Raw genomic sequence first — 21,283 nt, 5'->3', positions numbered from 1 at the left:
AACATTTGATGTGAATATGCAAATCATATAACTGTTAATATTATAAGTGTTTGCATGAGAGACAACCATTTTAACTTGTAATTAAAATTTTTTTTCGAGCCCTAAGGGGGGCTCACCCCCCTTTGTAACGCCACGTGCATGACCTTGTCAGACTTTAGGTTTTTGAAAATTTTATACTTGCACCCATGATGATTTGCAATTTCTTTGTGAACACACAGGAGTCATCTCTCTCAATCATAATGAACTCGTGTTCAACACATCTGGTGTTTATGCATGTGATTGCACTTAAATACGTTCGTTTAAATAATCTTTGATGGAGCAGTGAGTGATTTTTAAGTTTGTTCTTACTGGAAAGGCATTCTTAAAGGGTCTCGGGGTGGGGGGGGGAATATATAAATTTTGGAGAAAAAAATTTGCTAAAGTGTCTTTCTGCTATGCATGGAGACATTTGGGACACTGTAGTAGACCAGTGTTTTATATGGTCTAATACACAGGGATCCCAGACGTCCGCTATTTAGCGGAATTCCGCTATTTTTCTAGCCAAAGTGGTGGTGGGTGGTTGTTTTTTTTTTTTAAATCTCTTGTATATCTGTTAAAAATATGTTTAAGTAAAATGACCAGCAGAATACGTTCTGATTTGGTTTGCTTGTTTAGTGATGTTTTTGTCAGCTTCATTTGTTCTCGTTGACATTCGGGAACACTCGGAAGTTAAATTGATGTAAATACCGCGAGACTGTACGCGATAGAACGAGAAAACAATATGGCTGCGCCCATTTGCTAGAAAATGTGTTTTAACTCCGTTCGTGCTTTTGTTTCTAATGCGTTGAACTTCATTCAATATGTCGTGGAAAAAAGATATCGTCCATAAAAGAGATAGCGGAACAGTGTCCAGGTTAGAAGTATATTCTTCAAAGCTACCTTTTCATCTAATTTTTATAAATGACAATTTTTTGCCACTTATGTCATTGATTACAAAATATGGCATCAAATAGATACACATTGTTAAATTCTGTTGCTTTTCTATGTTAAATCTGTGTAAAAAATGTGTTCTATAGCATCTTTAAATGTTAAAATCTCAACAGCTTCAGGGGGCTTGCAGCGCCCTTGACCCCTGCTGATAGTTTCTTACATTCCTCTATTTTTTTCAATTACTGCTGGGATCCCTGAATACAGTATTAGACCAGTATATTTGGATGATTTGTCATGCCAGGGTGCCCAGGTTTTACCTGTGTGTTTGCGTCACTGATTTTAAGACGACTTTTTGTGTGCAATGTGGTCTCGGGTTGGTTAGAACGGTTATGGTGGTAGTTTGGTGTCGGTGCAAGCAATACATACAAAGAGAGAATTTAATAAACATTTAAAGTTGTGGTGTTTGGATTAAATGAGCGAGAACATTGACTTCCTGCTTCCGTCTGCTGTGGGTGACGGGTGTAGAAAGAGATTTAGTAGGCTAATTTTGCGAACATTTAACTAATGGCCCTTTTCCACTACCCTTTTTCAGCTCACTTCAGCCCGACACGGCTCGCATTTCGACTACCAAAAACCAGCACGACTCAGCTCGCTTCAGCCCTGCTTAGCCCCTAAAACTCGCACCGTTTTGGAGTGGGCCTGAAGCGAGCCGAAGCGAGCCGAGTGAGGCTGGGGGCGTGAGCAGACACTCCCCTGTGCACTGATTGGTGAGGAGGCGTGTCCTCACGCCCACACACGCCCCGCGAGCACGCTGGGATCTGTAAACACCGTAAACCCGGAAGAATTACGAATTACGAGAATTTCTGAAGCCTTATGCGCCTCGCCTCATCTATACGCTCTTGCCAGTATCTGTCCGCGTTGTCGGTGACAACAAGCCACAGCACCAAGACCAGCAACACTAACGACTCCATGTCCTCCATGTTTATTGTTTACTATTCGGGTCGTGAGACTACCGCTTAAAAGATCACTGATGTCACTGTTTGCGCTGCTTAACGACATCACGTGACGTCCACCCACTTTCGCTAACTCCACCCAATGTGTCCAGCCAGCACGGTTCAGCGCGGTTGTAGTCGAAATGCAACTCCAATAGCCCCACTCAGCTCGACTCAGCCCAACTCAGCACGGCACGGCTCAGCCCGACTCAGCCGCGTTTGTAGTGGAAAAGCGGCATATGGTAATTTCTGTAGCCTCATTATCCTTTCATTCATTAATTTCTTAGAGTAGACTGATAAGTAAGCTCAGGCTGTGTCCACGCTAATATGTTTTAGTTTTAAAACGGTGTTCAAATGAAAACAATCCAGATGAGCATTTTCATTCCATATCAGAAATGATCTCTCTCCACATTAACACGCCTTTAAAAAAAAAACGCACATCGTGCCTTAATGTTATCACTGTGGCTGGCTGCCAGTTTGCCCCGTGTAACGTTAGGTTGGTTAAACTTGCATTACAAGTGGGCTAGTGTGTTCGCTGGATTCAGGACAGGAAATATGAAAAAGGCCTTGTGCACACCAGAGGATTTCAGCTCTTAACGCATTTTAAAAACGAGCGAGACTCCAGACGTGACCGATTTAACCGATTTTTAATATTTTAATCGCAAGAACTCACACCAGACGATTCGATCAAGACGCAGGACCACATACTACTTGGCAACTCTACTGAATGATTTCTGAGTGGCAGTTCTGGGGACTTGGGATCTCCCAGAAACTCACTCTGAAAAGTTCAGAGTCTGAAGCGTTCTTGGGGGGGGGGCTGCGAGTGCAGTGCATGCTGTCCTCATTTGGGAGCAACTTGGGCACTGGTGCTCAGGAGCAAAACTCTGTATGGATACCTGCCTTTATCTATTTTGCAGCATAAGATGGAGGTGAAGCTACTGCTACAAGCTCATGTTGTGTACATGGGTTGAGGGAAGAGTGAAACAACATGATCTTTTAATATGTTCTCCAATCTTCCACTGCCTTGGAGATGCCATTAAACATGATGTCCCGGTCAGCGCATTCTGCTCAATATTTCTTTGCTGTTCCTTTCACGCTACATGATTTTTAATTGTAAATATCAAATGTTCTAAATCAGGGAGGCTTCAATTTAGTCTGTGATTTAGATCCGTAAACCTGTCACACTACAGGATTGTTTGGAACTAACAGTTCCCTGGGAAGAGCGTCTTGAGGAGGCCAATGAGAGGAAAAGAGCCAAGTACCAGGAGCTGGTGGAGGAGTGCAGGGAGAGAGGTTGGAGAACCTTCTACGAGCCCATAGAAGTCAGCTGTAGGGGTTTTGTAGGGCGCTCCCTCTGCAAAGTCCTGAGTCGCTTGGGCATTGTAGGAGCAGCTAAGAAGAGGGCCATTGTATCCGCAAGCGAAGCCGCAGAGAAAGCCACATGGTAGCTTTGGATTAAAAGGGGTGATCCGTGGACTGCTACTGGGACGCAAGTCGGGGCTTGATCAACCCCGGCTGGGTCGCCTGGGTGAGGGTGTATGATGTTGCGAGACCCGAAACACCCGAGGACCCCAGGATACATCACTGAGGATTAGGGCTGTAACGATATGCAAATCGAAATCGCGATACGCAGAGCCACGATCCGTATCGCGATACAAGAAGGCAGAATCGCGGTACACCCTTTCAAACTTCTCCTCAGCCCAAAAACAGAGGCGCTTCCAAACTTCAATTTATGAATACTTTTTATTTAAATTACATTTTAAACTTACTTTAAATTACTTTTATTTTTTTATATCTATTAGTAAGTCGTTTTTTTTGCCGACCTGCGACAATCTTCTGCGAGTCACGCAACGTCCACACTCGCCACTGGCAGAGCATTCATTTCTTTTAAGCAGTCGCCATTCTGGTTGCGACGCGGGGAGCGAATCTGTAAACAAGCAGCTCATTGGCTGGCTAGGTGTGCCACAAGCCAATCACTTGACCGGAAAGGCATGCAGTGTTGCCAGATTGGGCGGGTTTAGGTGCTTTTTGGCTGGTTTTGAACATATTTTGGGGTGGAAAATGTTAGCAATATCTGGCAACACTGAAGGCATGTCTGCTTGGGCGGAAGCCTTCTGCGGCAGTTACATTTTGACACGCGAGCAACGTTTCAGCATAAAAATTCTGTAATTTCCATCTGTTTTCCGCGATCACAGAAAATCATTGGCCCTATGAGAGTGAGACAGTGAGAGAGCCACCCCCCCAAAAAAATCTTAACGGATTTACACGATTTGGAAAAATGACTTTTTCAGAACCAAAAAAACAGAGCTTCCGGCTCAACAGTATTATTTTGAGAAATAAAACAGTCTTTGGATCTACATTTGTTCATTTTTGCATACATATTACTCATTCTCTGCAGTGGTCTGAATTATTTGTTATTAAATAGTTAATGTAAGTAAGTAAATGTTAATAAGTCAAATTTACTACTTTAAAAAAACATTAAAAAAAAAAATCGTGGGTGTATCGAATCGTGGGTCAAAAATCGCGATACGAATCGAATCGTGAGTTGGGTGTATCGTTACAGCCCTACTGAGGATGCGTCCCAGTGCATCCATGAGGTGTTTCTAGCATAGGGACAGTATCACATCTAACCAGCTTTGAATTAGCAACACCCCGGTGATTATCAGAAGGGGAAAATTTAGACCCAGATCGACCCAGTTATCCTCGAGTATGAGGTCAGCCTAAGCTAACCATGGACAAAGTTTTTGGTATTTGTCATTTAGACAATCGTATTTTCAATTTATGTGATCATGTGATTTTACCTTTCATTCCTGGAGTTCTTTGTACAAACTGATATGTACATGAATCACATGTTTTATCAGGTTAGATCTGTTGTCTCCTCCTATCACATGACGAGGCACTGTCATACAGGTGTAGAAAGGGATTCCACCTCTCCACTATCGCTTGGTTTAAAAGCAAATTATTGCCATTTCTTGCTCAGAGAGCCTCGTTTCTCAAGTTTCAGCAATCTAATGTCAGACTGGTTCGTTCAGAAGTTGCTGAATCCATAGCGTCTTCCCAAACTGGAGGCAGTGCGGTACGGTCACTGGTCCGAGGGAGAGCTGTTCTACTGTTAGTGTAAATCTTAGGTCATGATGGGTTAGTCTTAAAGGCCGGGCGAAAGAGCGAACTCTTAAAGGCGCATTTCAAAGTATAGCAATAAAAGTGGCGAAATGTAGTAATGTTAACTACCAAAATTTGTGAAATGGTACCATTCTGGTTCAAATGTCAGATTTATCGGTAGCGGTACATTACCGGTAACTGAAGCAACTCTATGGATCTCTCAATTTTAATGCTAATAGGGGGTTTAAAGTAATACAGGCATATAAATAAATTCACTCTTCTCTATGACTCCATGAAAATAGTTATGATTGCTTTCACCCACAATGCGATTGTGAATAATAAGCCTTTGATGATAATTTTAAAAATCCCACAGATGGGAACTGTTGTGATGTAGATTGCGGGATCTCCAGAAACCGGAAGTGCACGCACCGTCTGAAGCCAGGATTTTTAAACATCATTTTCCATCACTACCAAAGGAATACAGACAAGCCCAGTCACATAATAACATGGCAGTTTATTTAGAAATATGTATATATTTGGGCCGAGGTCAGTATTCAAGGCCGAGGTTGCGGTATTTCACCATACGGATCGACCTTAAGCTGGTAAATAATATATTAATTTTTTTCTTTACCAAATTCTAACAGTAAACGAGAGCGCCCGAAAGGGAAAACTGAGCCGAGCCACCATTTTGAATCCTCATTCACGGCTGTAATGCAAATGGCTTCCTCCTCAGTATACAAGTGCACTTCCATGGCAGAAAAAAAACATTTTGCAGCCTATGTAGTCCCCTATTTATACAAAATTGAGTCATTCAGGATTCAGCCATGCTTTTGTTCGGTGTTAGCAAGTTACAGATTTTTAGCTTTCTCCTGAAATGTTTTTTTTTTTTTTTATTTTGCCTTCCTCAGGGTAGTAAAACTCGCTTTCGCTATGAACACTGTCATTATCACTATCCATGCTGTAAAATTAATGCTGCTATTCTGAGAAATGCTGGCAAAAATTTATAAGATTTTTGATAATCTTATAAATAAATCTTATTTAACAAAAAGACATGTTGACGACAAATTCTACTATGTTTGTTGTTGTGAACGAGCGAGTCGCCAGAGGTCCGTAACTGGGGTCCGTACCGTAGGATACGGACCTGCTTGCCAGCCAGTCAGAGCGCAGGATTTGATGGAAACCAGACCGTGAAAAAAAATGTTATTAATGCAGTATTCCTTTGTGGTACTTTACAATACTGAAAAGGTTTTAAACTGACACCTAAATAAATTCTTTTTTTTTCTATGACTCTGTGAAAAATAAAGCAGTCTGGCAGACAGGTGGCGCACTCTACTGTACATGTACTCCATTACTCCGGAGTGTTAAAAATGCTTAAACAATGACGAACACAGGCTTGAACAGTGGGTAGGTACTCTTGGGTAGCTGGGAAAATTTTTATTTTAGCCTTCAGGTAATAAAATAAGTAGAGTAGATCTGCACTAGCACTGTTCTGGTACATTGGCTGCAGTCTAGTGATTACTTTCCACTGCAATTATCTACACTGTGTCAGACTTATGTGCTGTGGCGTGTGCATCAGACTGACTCTCGAACACGCTTCGGACAGCACGTGCGGTGTAAACGACTTACACCTGCACAGGATTAAGGTGCGATCAGCGTACCTATATAAGGACCTGGAAAACACTCGTGGATTGTGAAGTATTGCATTGCTAACACATTACTGAGCTTTAGTTCCTGTTTACTTCTCTTGATTTCTTGTTTCTCGTTTGTTTCCTGCCTAGCCTTTGGTAGTCTGTTTGTGCCTCGCTCTACCTATTGCCTGTTTCTTGATTTTATGCTCACTGATTCGGACTGTTCGCCTGTTTTCACTTTTCTTAATAATAAACCATCTTCTGCACTTGCATCCGTCTCCCACCCATTCCAGATAGAATCCTTTGCACACCTGACAGTAAGCAACACATCTCTGTGCCACACTGTGCTTTTGGGAGGTCGGTATTCAGTAGGCAATTGCCAAATTGGAACAAAAACAATTATTTTATCTTGGCCTGAGTTATAACTCCTTGACAGGAATTGCTATTATGCTAACAATTACATCAGTAAAAAAATTCGAACAGCTGGGATTGGTCATTATTAATGGAAACAAAAACAGGTGGTCATCCCTCCGCCATGTCAGCTTGCCGAGATCTGAGTGGCAGTCGCTCATCTCGTTGTGGTTCATTGTGACGGTCCTGGTACGGCTCATCCCCATCATACAAGACATGCGCTGTGTCCGAAATCACTCCCTACATAGCGAGTTTGCCGTTTTGTAGCGCTGTGAGAATTATTACACCCTCTATAGTGGACTCCTAGGTAATGGCAAAGAAGAAAGTATTCAACCTTGATTTAAAAGAACTGAAAGATGCAGCAGACACAAAGTACTTTGTATTTATTACTGTGGGAAATACGCTCAGTATAATGTTATTTACCAGCTTAAGGTCGGTCCGTATGGTGAAATACCGTGACCGAGGTCTTGAAAGTACTGAGCGAGGCCCTCTGGGCCGAGGTCGTGGTATTTCACCATACGGACCGACCTTAAGCTGGTAAATAATATATTTATTTTTTTCTTTATCAAATTCTAACAGAAAACGAGAGCGCCCGAAAGGGAAAGCCGAGGCGAGCCACCATTTTGAATCCTCATTCACAGCTGTAATGCAAATGGCTTCCTCCTCGGTATACAAGTGCACTTCCATGGCAGGAAAAAGAACTACATTTTGCCGCCTATGTCGTCCCCTATTTATACAAAATTGAGTCATTCAGCCATGTTTTTGCTCGGCATTAGCAACAGTTACAGGTTTTTAGTTTTCTCCTGAAATGTTTTATCTTTTATTTCTTCTTCCTCAGGGTACTAAAACTCGCTTTCACTGTGAACGCTGTCGTTATCACTATCCATGCTGTAAAATTAATGCTGTTCTCCTGAGAAATGCGAAAATAAATGTTGACAAAAATTGCTACTATGTTTGTTGTGAACAAGCGAGTTGCCAGAAGTCCATAACTGGGGTCCATACCATAGGATACGGACCCGCTCGCCAGCCAATCAGAGCGCAGGATTTGATGGAAACCAGACCGCGAAAAAAAATAATTATTTTAAAAACCCACCAGCCGACTGATCTGGCACATTTTAATTGCGCAACAGTAATGACGTAAATAACGGCGTGGTGGAGTGGGGTCCGAAAGTGTTTTTCGTTTCACCAATGAGCTCACTATATAGTCCTCTATATAGAATTCCTAGATAGTGAGTGATTTTGGACACAACTCGTATTCAGGCAGGGGTTCCCCGATCTACATCGTTCTCGGTGGAAGGGAATTCCAGGCATCGCTTTGTGACGGGAGATTAAAATGTTTTATTTTGTTGAGTTTTCATCTCCATGCCTTGCGATTAAATTGAAAATTAAGTTTGTGTTAAAATCTATAAAATGACACCAAGGAGACCAGTTTAGAGTTTATTTTATTTTTAAAAGGGACAGTGTACAAATTAAACATTATCCTTGTGGTAAGGACAGATGTCTGTACCAGGTTATAGCAGTACATGCTAATTTCCGCCTGTAGTTCCCTTGGCAGGTGGATATAATAAGATAAGATAAATAAAATGTACAGGAAATGTCACTAAATCTGTCATTAGAGCAATTTGTAGTGATTTAGACCAGTAGAATAGAAGTGGATAGCCTCATAAAGCATACATAGCAGCGTCATTTTTCACAATCACGCACACACACCATAAGTTAAACGAAATGTGCAAGCCAGTGCAAATATGCATTATCCCATCCCACTACCCCCTCTTTACACAGAGTACAAGTTTTACCACTCCAACCTCGAGAGAGAGCAAGACATGCTCTCCAAACCACCAAAACTTCACATTTCAGTAGGTTTTACCCTCCCACATCTAATAGTCATACACAAGCATAATAAGATAAAATAAGAATTAAAAAAATAAAGAAATTTAAAAAAAAAATCTCCACACACACACACAGGACTGTCCCATCCCTCACAATCCCCACACACCCACAAACGCCCTAAAAAGTGCAAGATCTGCATACCCCCCAATACCCCCACCCCCCACCATTACTGTTTGTCAGGATCACCAAGATGTATGTCGACCTTAAACCTTTCCTAGCTTTTACATTACATTACAGGCATTTAGACACGCACTCTTATCCAGAGCGATGTACAACGTACCCAGAGCAGCCTGGGGAGCAGTTGGAGGTTAGGTGCCATGCTTCAGCTATTCCTGCTGGTCCAGGGAATTGAACCAGTGACCTTTTGGTCCCAAAGCTGCTTCTCTAACCATTAGGCAATGGCTTCCCCAAGCTGTCCTGTGCAAGGGTGAATTTCATGAGTTTTAGTCAGACTAATTATTGAGCCAGGTTCGGATTTACATTCTGCCTTAAAAAAAAAAGAGAGAAAGGAAGAAAACACCTTTTGAAGTATCTTGGCAAAGCAAGTATCTGTTGGGCTGTTTCCATGAGTCCAGTAGAGATAAACAGAATTGCTGCTTTTCTCAGGCTCTCTGTCAGGTGCTCTTGTTTCTTAAAGGGGTGTTTTTTGTTTTTTCTCTTTTTTTTTACATTTTTTTTTTATTTTCCCCTTTCTCTTCTGTCTCCTTTCTTTCCTGTTTGTTTCATCTCTCACTAGGACAACAAGAGCTCTCCTCTTCTTCCTCCAGACCTGTTAAAAACTCTGGCAGACTTTGAGGAGGAGGAGGAGTTGGTCTTTTCTAAGCCTCATGATTTCTACCAGGCCTTGGCCGGCCCTCTTAATTCTGCTCCTGGAAGAAACATGTTTGTATGTCGTTTTTCCCTCCTATTTTCTTTAGGCAGAGCTTTTATTTCTCCGTCTGTTTTTTTGTTTGTTTTTTAAATAAACTCTCGCTTCAGCTTTTTTTTTTTTTTTGGTGATGGAGGTTGGCGGACAATCGGAAGAACGCTATAGGTTTAATACTTGAGAATGATGGTAGTTCCAAAACCAATTCAGCTGATAGCTATTTGTAGGGATGCACCAACCCCTTTCTCTGTTTTTCAAAATGAAACTGCTATTGACCAATTTTGAACTGATGCTGATCCAAAATGGACATTCCCACTGTAATGATTCTTTACTACAAGTGTAAAGGAACTTTTTAAGAATGGTGCTAATGGGAAGAGGCATGGTCTTTGGGTTCCATGTGTCCTGCATGTGAACATAAGACGCAGTGTACCCCGAATTGTCTGTCAACATCACATCGATATACTCACTGTCCACTTTATTAGCTTTATTCTAGTAAAATAGACAAAAAAAAACCTAGATGATGGCCTATGTATGTATGTATGTACAGTGCTGAGCGTAAGTGAGTGCACCCCCTTTGAAAAGTAACATTTTAAACAATAACTCCATGAACACAATTTCCAAAATGTTGACAAGACAAAGTTTAATATAACATCTGTTTAACTTATAATGTGAAAGTAAGGTTAATAATATAAGCTTAGATTACACATTTTTCAGTTTTACTCAAATTAGGGTGGTGCAAAAATGAGTACACCCCACAACAAAAACTACTACATCTAGTACTTTGTATGACCTCCATGATTTTTAATGACAGCACCAAGTCTTCTAGGCATGGAATGAACAAGTTGGCAACATTTTGCAACATCAATCTTTTTCCATTCTTCAGCAATGACCTCTTTTAGTGACTGGATGCTGGATGGAGAGTGATGCTCAACTTGTCTCTTCAGAATTCCCCATATGTGTTCGATTGGGTTCAGATCAGGAGACATACTTGGCCACTGAATCACTTTCACCCTGTTCTTCAGAAATCCAACAGTGGCCTCAGATGTGTGTTTAGGATCATTGTCATGTTGGAAAAGTGCACGACGACCAAGGGCACGGAGTGATGGCAGCATCTTCTCTTTCAGTATAGAGCAATACGTCTGTGAATTCATGATACCATCAATGAAATGCAGCTCCCCGACACCAGCAGCACTCATGCAGCCCCACATAAGGACACTGCCACCACCATGTTTCACTGGAGGCACCATGCATTTTTCTTTGTATTCCTCACCTTTGCGACACCATACAGTTTTGAAGCCATCAGTGCCAATAACATTTATCTTGGTCTCATCACTCCAGAGTATAGAGTCCCAGTAGTCTTCATCTTTGTCAGCATGGGCCCTGGCAAACTCTAGGCAGGCTTTTTTGTGCCTGGGCTTTAGGAGAGGCTTCTTTCGTGGATGGCATCCATGCATGCCATTCCTCTGCAGTGTACATCGTATTGTGTCATGGGAAATAGTCACCCCAGTTTGGCTTTCTACTTCTTTAGATAACTGCAGTGAACTTGCATGCCGATTTTCTTCAACCCTTCTTGTCAGAAGACGCTCCTGTCGTGGTGTTAACTTCCATGGACGACCTGAACACGTCTGTGAGATGGTTGCAGTTCCATCTTTCTTAAATTTTTGTCCCACTTTTGCTACAGTATTCTGACTGATAAGTAAAGCTTTGCTGATCTTCTTGTAGCCGTCACCTTTGTGGTGTAAAGAAATAATTTTCTTTGGGGAATTCTGAAGAGTCAAGTTGAGCATCACTCTCCATCCAGCATCCAGTCACTAAAAGAGGTCATTGCTGAAGAATGGAAAAAGATTGATGTTGCAAAATGTCGCCAACTTGTTCATTCCATGCCTAGAAGACTTGGTGCTGTCATTAAAAATCATGGAGGCCATACAAAGTACTAGATGTAGTAGTTTTGTTGTGGGGTGTACTCATTTTTGCACCACCCTACTTGGAGTAAAACTGAAAAATGTGTAATCTAAGTTTATATTATTAACCTTACTTTCACTTTATAAGTTAAACAGATGTTATATTAAACTTTGTCTTTTCAACATTTTGGAAATTGTGTTCATTGAGATATTGTTTAAAATGTTACTTTTCAAAGGGGGTGCACTCATTTACGCTCAGCACTCTATGTATGTATATTTAAAAAAAAAAAGTCAGTAGAATGTTTCAGATACTATATATAATTTTCACTGAATCTCAGTATTGCATTGATGTACCAGCTGTTTCATCATGGTTCTGGGTGTTATTTTTTTGCACCTAAAGTATTGGAGAAACATTTTTCTTGAACATGTATTTTGCTTTCCGTTTTACCGAGCAAGTATAATCTTTTTGCTTCTACTTTCTGCAGTTATCAAACCAGTCCAGGCTAGACAGTGGATCAGAGGTAATGGGCCAGTCCTCTCTTCTACACCGCTCGGTTTTTCCGATTCAGGTAAATCAATAATGTAACTTATTACCAAACGCATGTTATCACAGCCTGAAGAACTTTGTACCACTAGATGGCAGCGTAATCCACAAATGCATTCTTAATCTGGTGCAGATGGATTTCTTTTCAAAAGAGAAGTTACTTTCTTTGATTAAATGGCTCTGGAACTATGGAATTAATTTTGTGCCAAAATGTTCATACAATACTTTTGAAATATCAAACAAAAACGACAAATCAAAATACAGAAAAAAAAAAAAAAGTCAATTTTTTTAGACTGGCAAACAAATTATTCGTGTAATCGTGCAAAATATCAGTCTATTACTCTTCAGAAACCTTTTATTTTTGTTCCGTGTCTTTCTCAGTTTTGAGCTACACTCAGCCATTCCCCGGAGGCTGTTGCGGCCATTTCCTACTCGGATTCTGGCGGACTGTTTGACGAGTGGCGACTATGATATTGAATTAATTCAACAAAGTGTAAATTCAGTATCATAGTCGCCACTGAACTCCACTCGATCCTTGTTTACCGTCAATGGATCGGTCACTCGTCAAACAGTCCGCCAGAATCCGAGTAGGAAATGGCCGCAACAGCCTCCGGGGAATGGCTGAGCGTAGCCGTCAGTCAAACACAAGTTAGCCAATGGGAATGCATTCCTGGACAGCCCGCCCACACGCGAAGTTTGTGCCAAAACTGCAAGCAAAAAGTCAGGGAGCGCAAACGAGAGAGCTAGAATCGCAACCAAAATAAGTTACGTCAAATAAAACTGAGAAAGACGCAGAACAAAAATAAAAGGTTTCTGAAGAGTAATAGACTGATATTTTGCACGATTACACGAATAATTTGTTTGCCAGTCTAAAAAAATTGACTTTTTTTCTTTTTTTGTATTTTGATTTGTCGTTTTTGTTTGATATTTCAAAAGTATTGTATGAACATTTTGGCACAAAATTGATTCCATATGGAACGCAGCAGCCAATAAATGTTCAAATGTCATTTCTGTGTATAGCATAACTGTAGAGGCAGTTTTAACACCCAATTATTAACTGACACACATGGCTACTTTGCTCTCGCAATGATAAGCGATCGTTTGTTGGTGTTCTAGGAGAACTATCAGAACAACAGCATATTCAGCGAGGCATACGGTAAAAACATGGCGAGCACGCCGAAGCCTGATGTACCCATGATGCACCAGGAACCCTCCCTTTACTCACTGTTTGAAGGAACTCCATGGTCACCCTCTCTTCCTGCCAGCTCAGGTATGCCCTCGTTCTCAGCTGCTTCTCTCTACCAGTCTTTTACCTAGTAACAAGTTTAGTGATGGAAAGACTTGCTAATGTGGTTGACCTGTAAAAAAGGGAAAAAATCATCTTCCATTGATCATTTTCCCCAGCTTTTAAGAAGAAGAAACCTTTGTCACATGCACAGTGAAATTCATCGTCTGCATTTAACCCATCTGAAGCAGTGAACACACGCGCATGCACACACCCAGAGCAGTGGGCAGCCACACCAGAGCGCCCGGGGAGCAGTCAGGGGTCAAGTACCTTGCTCAAGGGCACTTCAGCCCAAGGCCACCCCACGTTAACCTAACTGCATATCTTTGGACTGTGGGGGAAACCGGAGCACCCGGAGGAAACCCACGCAGACACGGGGAGAACATGCAAACTCCACACAGAAAGGCCCTCACCGGCTGCTGGGCTCGAACCCAGAACCTTCTTGCTGTGAGGCGACCGTGCTAACCACTACACCACCGTGCCGCCTTTTGTGATTTTATGCGTGATCTCTGTTGAATGTTGTTTAAACTTGAATAAGTTACTTCCACTCTTGGACAATGATGTCTTAAGTGTATTCGATGATAAAGAATTGAGAATTTCTGTTCTGTATTGGCAGATCACTCGACCCCAGCAAGCCAGTCGCCTCACTCCTCCAACCCAAGCAGCCTGCCGTCATCGCCTCCCACTCACAGCCATGGTGCTCTACCTTTTTCTAATTTTGGCCCCATTGGCACACCAGACAGCCGTGATCGCAGAACAGCTGACCGCTGGAAGCCTGAAAAGACGGGTAAACACTCTTAAACTGAGACGTCAACATTTTAATCATCATAATTATTTCTATGCTTAAACGAAGATATTCAACTTGGGGTGCCTTTTTGTCTGTAGGTGTAAGTGGCTTTGGGCTGGACTACTTGCCTGCTGGCTCGTCTGCCCCAGAGCCAAACAGCTGGCACCAGAGTGCCCCAACCAATAGCTGGGCAGCCCAGGACATGCCCATGGACGACTCATCCACGGTCCTACTCGACAGCTTCAAGGTAAATTTCACAGTTATAGGAGAAGTATTGAAGTTGAACAGTGGATTTGTGTCAAGGTCATCTGCAGTCTGAAACTAGCTAGGTTTAATAATGGTTATCGAGTCTAGCATTCTATTCGCTGGATTTCTCTTGTTCTCCCAGCAGTGTAATTTTATCCATGTGCCTCCGTGTGTTCTCAGTCTATCTGGTCAAGCTCAATGATGCAGCCAGGCCCTTCTGCACTGGAGCAGCTCCTCATGCAGCAAAAGCAGAAACAGCAGCGTGGCCATGGCACCATGAACCCGCCTCACTGAAGAGATTCACGAAGCGGGTGCAAAGCACTTGTGCGAAAATGATACCGAAGACAAAGAAGAGGTGCGAAACCACAAGCTCCATTCGGAAATTTGTTTTCCGGCGTTAATCTGCGTGTGGAGGCCAGAGACGGCGGCCGGCGTGAACCGACACGCTTCAAAGCAACCGCTCGTCTGAGCGACAGGGGAGGTGCAGCCCTCTCCTCTCTCTTTCTCTCTGTCTCTCTTTGTCTTTCTGTGCCTCTAAGGCAAGGAGGGCATAAAAAGCACCTGATATACCGCACTGCTCAGCATGTAGCCGCTACAGAACCGGTCACATGGAGGGTGACTATGAGGGAACTCCCTCTCTGATCACCACTCTTCTTCCTCTAAGGGACAAAAAAAAAAAAAAAAGTACTCCTCCTGTTTCATTTGGGCTCTGGGCCAGACCTTGTCAGAACCACCTGATTTTACCTGCTTTGCAGGACTGATTCACAGCACATGGGAGAGAATGAGTGTGCGTGGGAGAAAAATTGAGGTGTTTTACGAACAGGTAGAAGTGGAAGAGCAAAACAGAAGGATGAACTTTTTCTGAAGTCTGAACATATTAGCTTGGAGAAGGGCTCTGTAGCTAGGGTGGGAAAGATATAGTAAGAGTTAAGTGCTGTGTATATTTCAGCGGGTGTAACGAGTGTGCCTCTGTGGATCGCACGCAGGACATAGTCGGACATCACTTGGAAGGGTTTTGTTTTGGGGTGGGGGTCTGTTATCTGCTCTTCTATAAATGGAACTGCTAGGAACTGCACCATGATAATATAGCTTAAAATGAATCAAATGGAGGTAGGGCTTAGCCTATAGATATTGAGTGTAGTATCATTAGCAGCAATAGAGATTGCATTTAACAATACTGTATTTTGTGACTTGTTATGTAGCAGTTTTAGCTTTGAGACAATATTGGATTAATATGTTCAGTAGTTTACCGCTAAAGGGGAGCTTTATATATTCTACTCCTCATCCCTTCTCGCTCTCTTCTTGTTTTCTTGAGCAACACTTTAACTTGCTTGCGAAGCAGTTCCATTTGTTCATGTTCTGCCTTTCAAAGATTTATGCAGGGGTTTCTTTTCAGCTTCTTTTTTTTTTTTTGTGCCTCGTCAGTGTTTGTATTATCTCTCTTGCTTTGTCCTTTTTTTTCCCTTTTCTTTTTAAAAGAATCACCAACATCATGGTTGGCAGCGTCTCGAAGATAAGAACTAGCAAAAAACAAAACAAACAAACAAAACGGGTCCAGCGTCAACGCTGCAGGTTCAGCATTGTGGGGTGCACGAGCAGAAGGAACTGTTCTCTGAATGAAGGGATGAGAACATTTCCATAGCTACTAACTGTAACCTGATCAGAGAAAACATGGTAAAGTTCCCATAGGTACTTGGTGTTAAAGAGCCTTTTCTTCAGCCATCATTGTTTTAAAAAAAAAAAAAAAATTATAAAAGTGCTTTGTGCTGTTTTTCAAAATAGCAAACATTGTATAACGCGGAATGAAATAACGTGGATAAATACGGACCTAGCTGCACTCTGATCAGTTCTGGATGTTCTCTGCTGTTGGCTCTCGAAGCTGGCGCCGGTTCTGGACAAGCTCCTGCAAGGTTGTGTCCCCATTGCTGATTTGTACTGTTGCTGTCAGAAGTTTGCTTAGTTTCTCTAGTCTAGTCAAAGAAAGGGTTTGACGATTTTGTCTTTTGAAAATCAGTTCCTGTCTGTTGTAATCTGCTGAGATAATGTTCTGCAGTTTAGACATGCAGCACTAAAGTGTTAACTTGGTGATGTAAAGACTAGGTTTGTGCCTGTTTAATAACGACAGTTTCTGGCCGGAGGTCAGTGTTGGATAAGCTTCGATGTCTAAATATGTTCAGCATCTTTTTTTCTTTTTATGGTTACAGTGTAGCAGCCTTTTTGGATGGAAGGTTGTAAGAACGACAGTGTCATGTATGAAGGGAAAGCACATTTTTATTTTCAAGTAGAGACTTTTATTGAAGACAACTTTAAATGATATCTCTATCTGCTGTGTGATTGTGCTTCTCGTTGCATTTAAAAATGTATTTAAAAGATTTAAAGTGGCATAATAAAACAAGCTAAACTTTAAGGAAATAGTTAATGTATCAAAAGATCTAGGAGCACAGTAAAGCTTCATTCGCTCTTTGTCCATTTTATCACCTGACCATACGAGTTTCATAACCGGCGCTCGAGTCACTATGCAGTTGGTTCTGAAAGTTCTCCTCCTGAAGCCCTGCTGATCACTGCATATTAAATGTGAGTAATTGTTAGCCTTTTTTCCCCCCCCTCAGTTTCTGACGGTGGCTGCATTCAGTGGCAGTATTAACATTCCAATACATGTCAAAGAAACAACCAGCTTTTTACAGCCACTGTACAGTGAAGGCAACCACGATGCCCATCCACATTTTATCAGAATTTCTTTGGGAAATCTGCATGAAAGTCAAGTTGTGTGTTTAGGAGACAAGCAAATTTTTCAAAGAATTTTGCAAGTTGTTAAATCAGGTGGTGATATAACCACCTCTGATGGGCTTGATTTATTGTTTCTGCCTCTTTTGACAGACATGAAATACTAAAATCAACTATACCTTCAATAAAGTAAAAATGTCCTTCACTTGTCATTTCTTTACCAGATTTTTTATGGGTTATGTATTTTGATGCTTATGCGATGCAGGGGGTTAAATAAGTAGCACACTGATTCGATGAGGAGATTTCCCCAGCTCTAGTCTAATATGACCGAAATCAGACCACTTGAGCATTCTGTCTTAAACAATTTTTTGGGGGTTTTTTTTCCAATTTTTTTTTTGGGGGGGGGATTCAATAGTTCTTTAGGGATTAATCTGCACGTGGTGTAGTGGTTAGCACGGTCGCCTCATAGCAAGAAGGTTCGGCGAGGGCCTTTCTGTGCGGAGTTTGCATGTTCTCCCCGTGTCTGCGTGGGTTTCCTCTGGGTGCTCCGGTTTCCCCAACAGTCCAAAGACATGCAGTTAGGTTAACGTGGGGCAGCCTTGGGCTGAAGTGCCCTTGAGCAAGGTACTTGACCCCTGACTGCTCCCCGGGCGCTCTAGTGTGGCTGCCCACTGCTCTGGGTGTGTGCGCGTGTGTTCACTGCTTCAGATGGGTTAAATGCAGAGGATGAATTTCACTGTGCTTCAAGTGTGCATGTAACCAAACAAAGGTTTCTTCTAATCAACCGTAAAATACCTTGCATCTCAAATTTGATGAGACTTTTATTTTGGGGGGGGTCAATAGTTCTTTAGGGATTAATCAACCGTAAAACACCTTGCATCTCAAATTTGCTGAGACTTTTTTTTTTTCTTTTTGATTTAAGATCCCTTAAAAAAAAAAACTGTATATTTAATGATGCACCATCCAGTGACCATTTGGTGAAATACCATTGTATGTACATCATTTCGTGCAAAAAGTGTTCAGTTTGAGAATTTTCTCTTGGGGTTAAAATTATTATTAATTTTTTTTTTTTTTGGGGGGGTGAATGTCCTGTCTATTTTGTAAAGACAGCTCATTGTTTTTCATTGGCAAGTTTTATTTATGGAATATAGCTACAAATTGTGTGTAACAAAGTTGTTACTCTACAGCATGGGCTTTATTGCCATTGCATCAGGTACAAAAAAATTGGTGCAGAAAGGCCAAAATTAAAAAAAAAAAAAATCATTTGTTCTCTCTCGTGCTTGCTTGTAAAATAGTGGGCTATTCTTAGCTGCCCAGGATGTGTTGGATCAGATCTTTGATACTCGTTAAAATGATTTTAAGGGTAGTGGAACATAAATATATAATTGATCAATCAATTGTAATTTAATAAAAATTAACAGCAGACATTCAATATGTTAATAATATTGGTAGTATTCAACTGTCCATTAGAAATGAGTTCTAATTGGAACCCATTCTGGTTCGACATGCCTCTACAGGGACAACTGAAGAACCTTTAAGGGTTGTGAATGCTCTGTGTGTATCCATAACTTTCCTGAACTCCAACCTTTCCCATGATTCATTGCTGCATCATATCAGAAGCCGGGCTCTTTCTTCCATTCCACTGTGTGTTTGTAGCTAAAGCTAACTGCTAAGTAGGTAAACTCCAAAATAACAAAAAGATGGTTACATGGGTCCAATTTTCTGACGTGCTCTGGGCAGAATACAATCAAAGTGCCCCATCTGTCTACCCTCACAGAATGACTAGACGACCTAAAGTTGTGGCCCGACATCAGCTACGTTGACATTGTCAATATTTTATTCTTAGTAAGGGTGTTGGTGAGGAGCTAAGGAACTACAAAAGCATGGAGGCGTACAATTATCTACACAGTAATAAAATTGGCAAAATTATGTGTAAAAGAGATGGTGAGCCGAGCCAGAGCAAAAAAAAAAAAGTCATGCAGCAGCCATCATCTGGAAGGTAGGCTATGTCAGAGTAGAATGATTGTATTGGTTTACTAATAATGTAGTGTTTTATTGTAAGTCACTTTGGATGAAAGCATCTGCCAAATATCATATAGGCTCAAGAAGCAAAAGCTAGGCGAGAAGCATAGGCTAACCATTTTAATGCAGATGCTGTCAAATTTTGGAAACAATAAACATACCATGCTTAAATAATTCCTTGTCTGTGTATTTGTCCAAGCTTCTTCAACTTCTTAACTACCCTGTGGTGGGTTTCCCAAAAGCCTCTTAACTCTAAGAGCATCTTAACTCGGACAGAGAGTGTTCATTGTGTGCTTGCTCTACCATTTAACAATGATCTTTGTGCTATGATGCTTTTGGGGAAACTCAGCACTGATCATTTCAGATATTGGAATGTACTTATAGGTAATTTGTTTATAGTAGTACTTCAGCACTGGTTGATCTTGGCTACATGCACTTATTGTTAGTTGCTTTGAATAAAAATATCAGCTAAATGACTAATGGTTGAATAATGCACAATATCTAAAGAATTACATGGAATTAATGTTTGTTGATTCAGGTCCAAAATGCAGTGGTTAGTGAAAGGCAGGAGTCATGTACAGATGAGCAGCGTATGGTGCTGGATAACACATCTTGCAAATCGGTTTGTGCTCAAAACAGATTCCATTCATAACATTTTTTCAGCTTTCGCGAGTCGTTTGTGCACCTGACGACGGCACACGTTGAACCAGAAAAAGACATTCAAAAAGGCGTTATCTTCTGACTAAAACGGGGTTGTCGTAGCTGGCTCCACTCGGCTACGTTCGGCTCCCTCAGCCTCAACTGCTTGGATAAACTGCAAATCAAAGGCCAGCATCCAGGAGAGGCAGGTGTCTTGGCAACCCCCATTGTCTCTCGCAGGAAAGCTGTGGATATACAACTCTGGAAAAAAATTAAGAGACCACTTCAATTTTTTTCTTGAATCAGCATCCCTTTGTATGGCAGCCATTTTATTCCAGTGTGTGTGCTGGAATTCCAATACAAGCACACCTCATTTTACTTAATGAGGTACTGATTAGGTGATCACCTGAGCCAAATCTTATTTAATGAGGAAAAGTATAAAAAAACACTGCTGTGGTCATCACTATCCTCTTGCAACAAGACCAGTTTGGATGGCAAAAACAGTGCTAGTAGTACCTTAAATTTAATTTGAATGCAAAAATCTCATCATCCCAAAAGAGTTAAAAAGGAAAGTTTTAAGTGAGAAAAAGAAGGGTTTAATTCTGGCTTTACTGGCAGAGGGAGACCATGAGCATCAGGTTGCTTCTATCCTCAAAATTTCAAAGAACAAGGTCAAGCAGCAGACACTGGGGACAACAAAGTTACAGCCTGGCAGAGGGCAAAAATGACTTTCCACTGACCAGGATGGTTATCAATGCCTTTGAATGTCCCTCAACAACCATAGGATATTAAGTGACCTACAAAAATGGCAGGTTAGGGTTAAGTGCACAGCAAGGCCTGTTTGAAACAGGCTCCTCTGGGTGGGGTTGAAGTCATGCAAAGCTAGAAAAAAAAGCCCTTCATCAACGAGAAGCTGACACAGTGGATAGCACTGTCGCCTCACAGCAAGAAGGTACTGGGTTCGAGCCCAGTGGCTGACGGGGGCCTTTCTGTGTGTAGTTTGCACGTTCTCCCTGTCTGCATGGGTTTCCTCCGGATGCTCCGGTTTCCCCCACAGTCCAAATACATGCATGTTAGGTTAATCGGTGGCTCTAAATTGACTGTGGGTGTGAATGGTTGGTTGTCTCTGTGTCAGCCTTGCAATAACCTGGCGACTTGTCCAAGGTGTACCCTGCTTCTCACCTATAGTCAGCTGGGATAGGCTCCTGTGACCCTGTAGAACAGGATAAGCGGCTACAGGTAATGGATGGATGGATCAATGAGAAGCAAAGTAGTACCAGAATGACGTTTGTGAAAGACCAGAAGGATTGGACTGTAAAGGACTGGAGTAAGGTCATA

The 21,283-nt window shown here is 41.7% G+C and overlaps 1 protein-coding gene across 6 annotated transcripts in view; it reads left to right on the top strand.

Moving 5' to 3' along the window:
* Nucleotides 1–19,480, top strand: part of smg7 (SMG7 nonsense mediated mRNA decay factor) — a 113,759-nt gene extending 94,279 nt beyond the window's left edge. For 4 of the 6 annotated variants that reach the window (XM_060930967.1, XM_060930952.1, XM_060930941.1 and 1 more), the window contains 6 exons: nt 9,669–9,818; nt 12,184–12,267; nt 13,359–13,512; nt 14,144–14,314; nt 14,413–14,561; nt 14,741–19,480. In XM_060930967.1, the coding sequence (XP_060786950.1) occupies nt 9,669–9,818; nt 12,184–12,267; nt 13,359–13,512; nt 14,144–14,314; nt 14,413–14,561; nt 14,741–14,854 (822 nt within the window). In that variant the 3' untranslated portion in view covers nt 14,855–19,480. The remainder of the gene's footprint in view (nt 1–9,668; nt 9,819–12,183; nt 12,268–13,358; nt 13,513–14,143; nt 14,315–14,412; nt 14,562–14,740) is intronic. The other 2 variants (XM_060930976.1, XM_060930960.1) reach the window with 1 other exon arrangement.
* Nucleotides 19,481–21,283: the final 1,803 nt, after the last annotated feature.

The sequence above is a fragment of the Neoarius graeffei genome, chromosome 1 (assembly GCF_027579695.1).
Source record: "Neoarius graeffei isolate fNeoGra1 chromosome 1, fNeoGra1.pri, whole genome shotgun sequence".
Lineage (NCBI taxonomy): Eukaryota > Metazoa > Chordata > Actinopteri > Siluriformes > Ariidae > Neoarius > Neoarius graeffei.
This window is presented reverse-complemented; position numbering and strand designations above follow the sequence as displayed.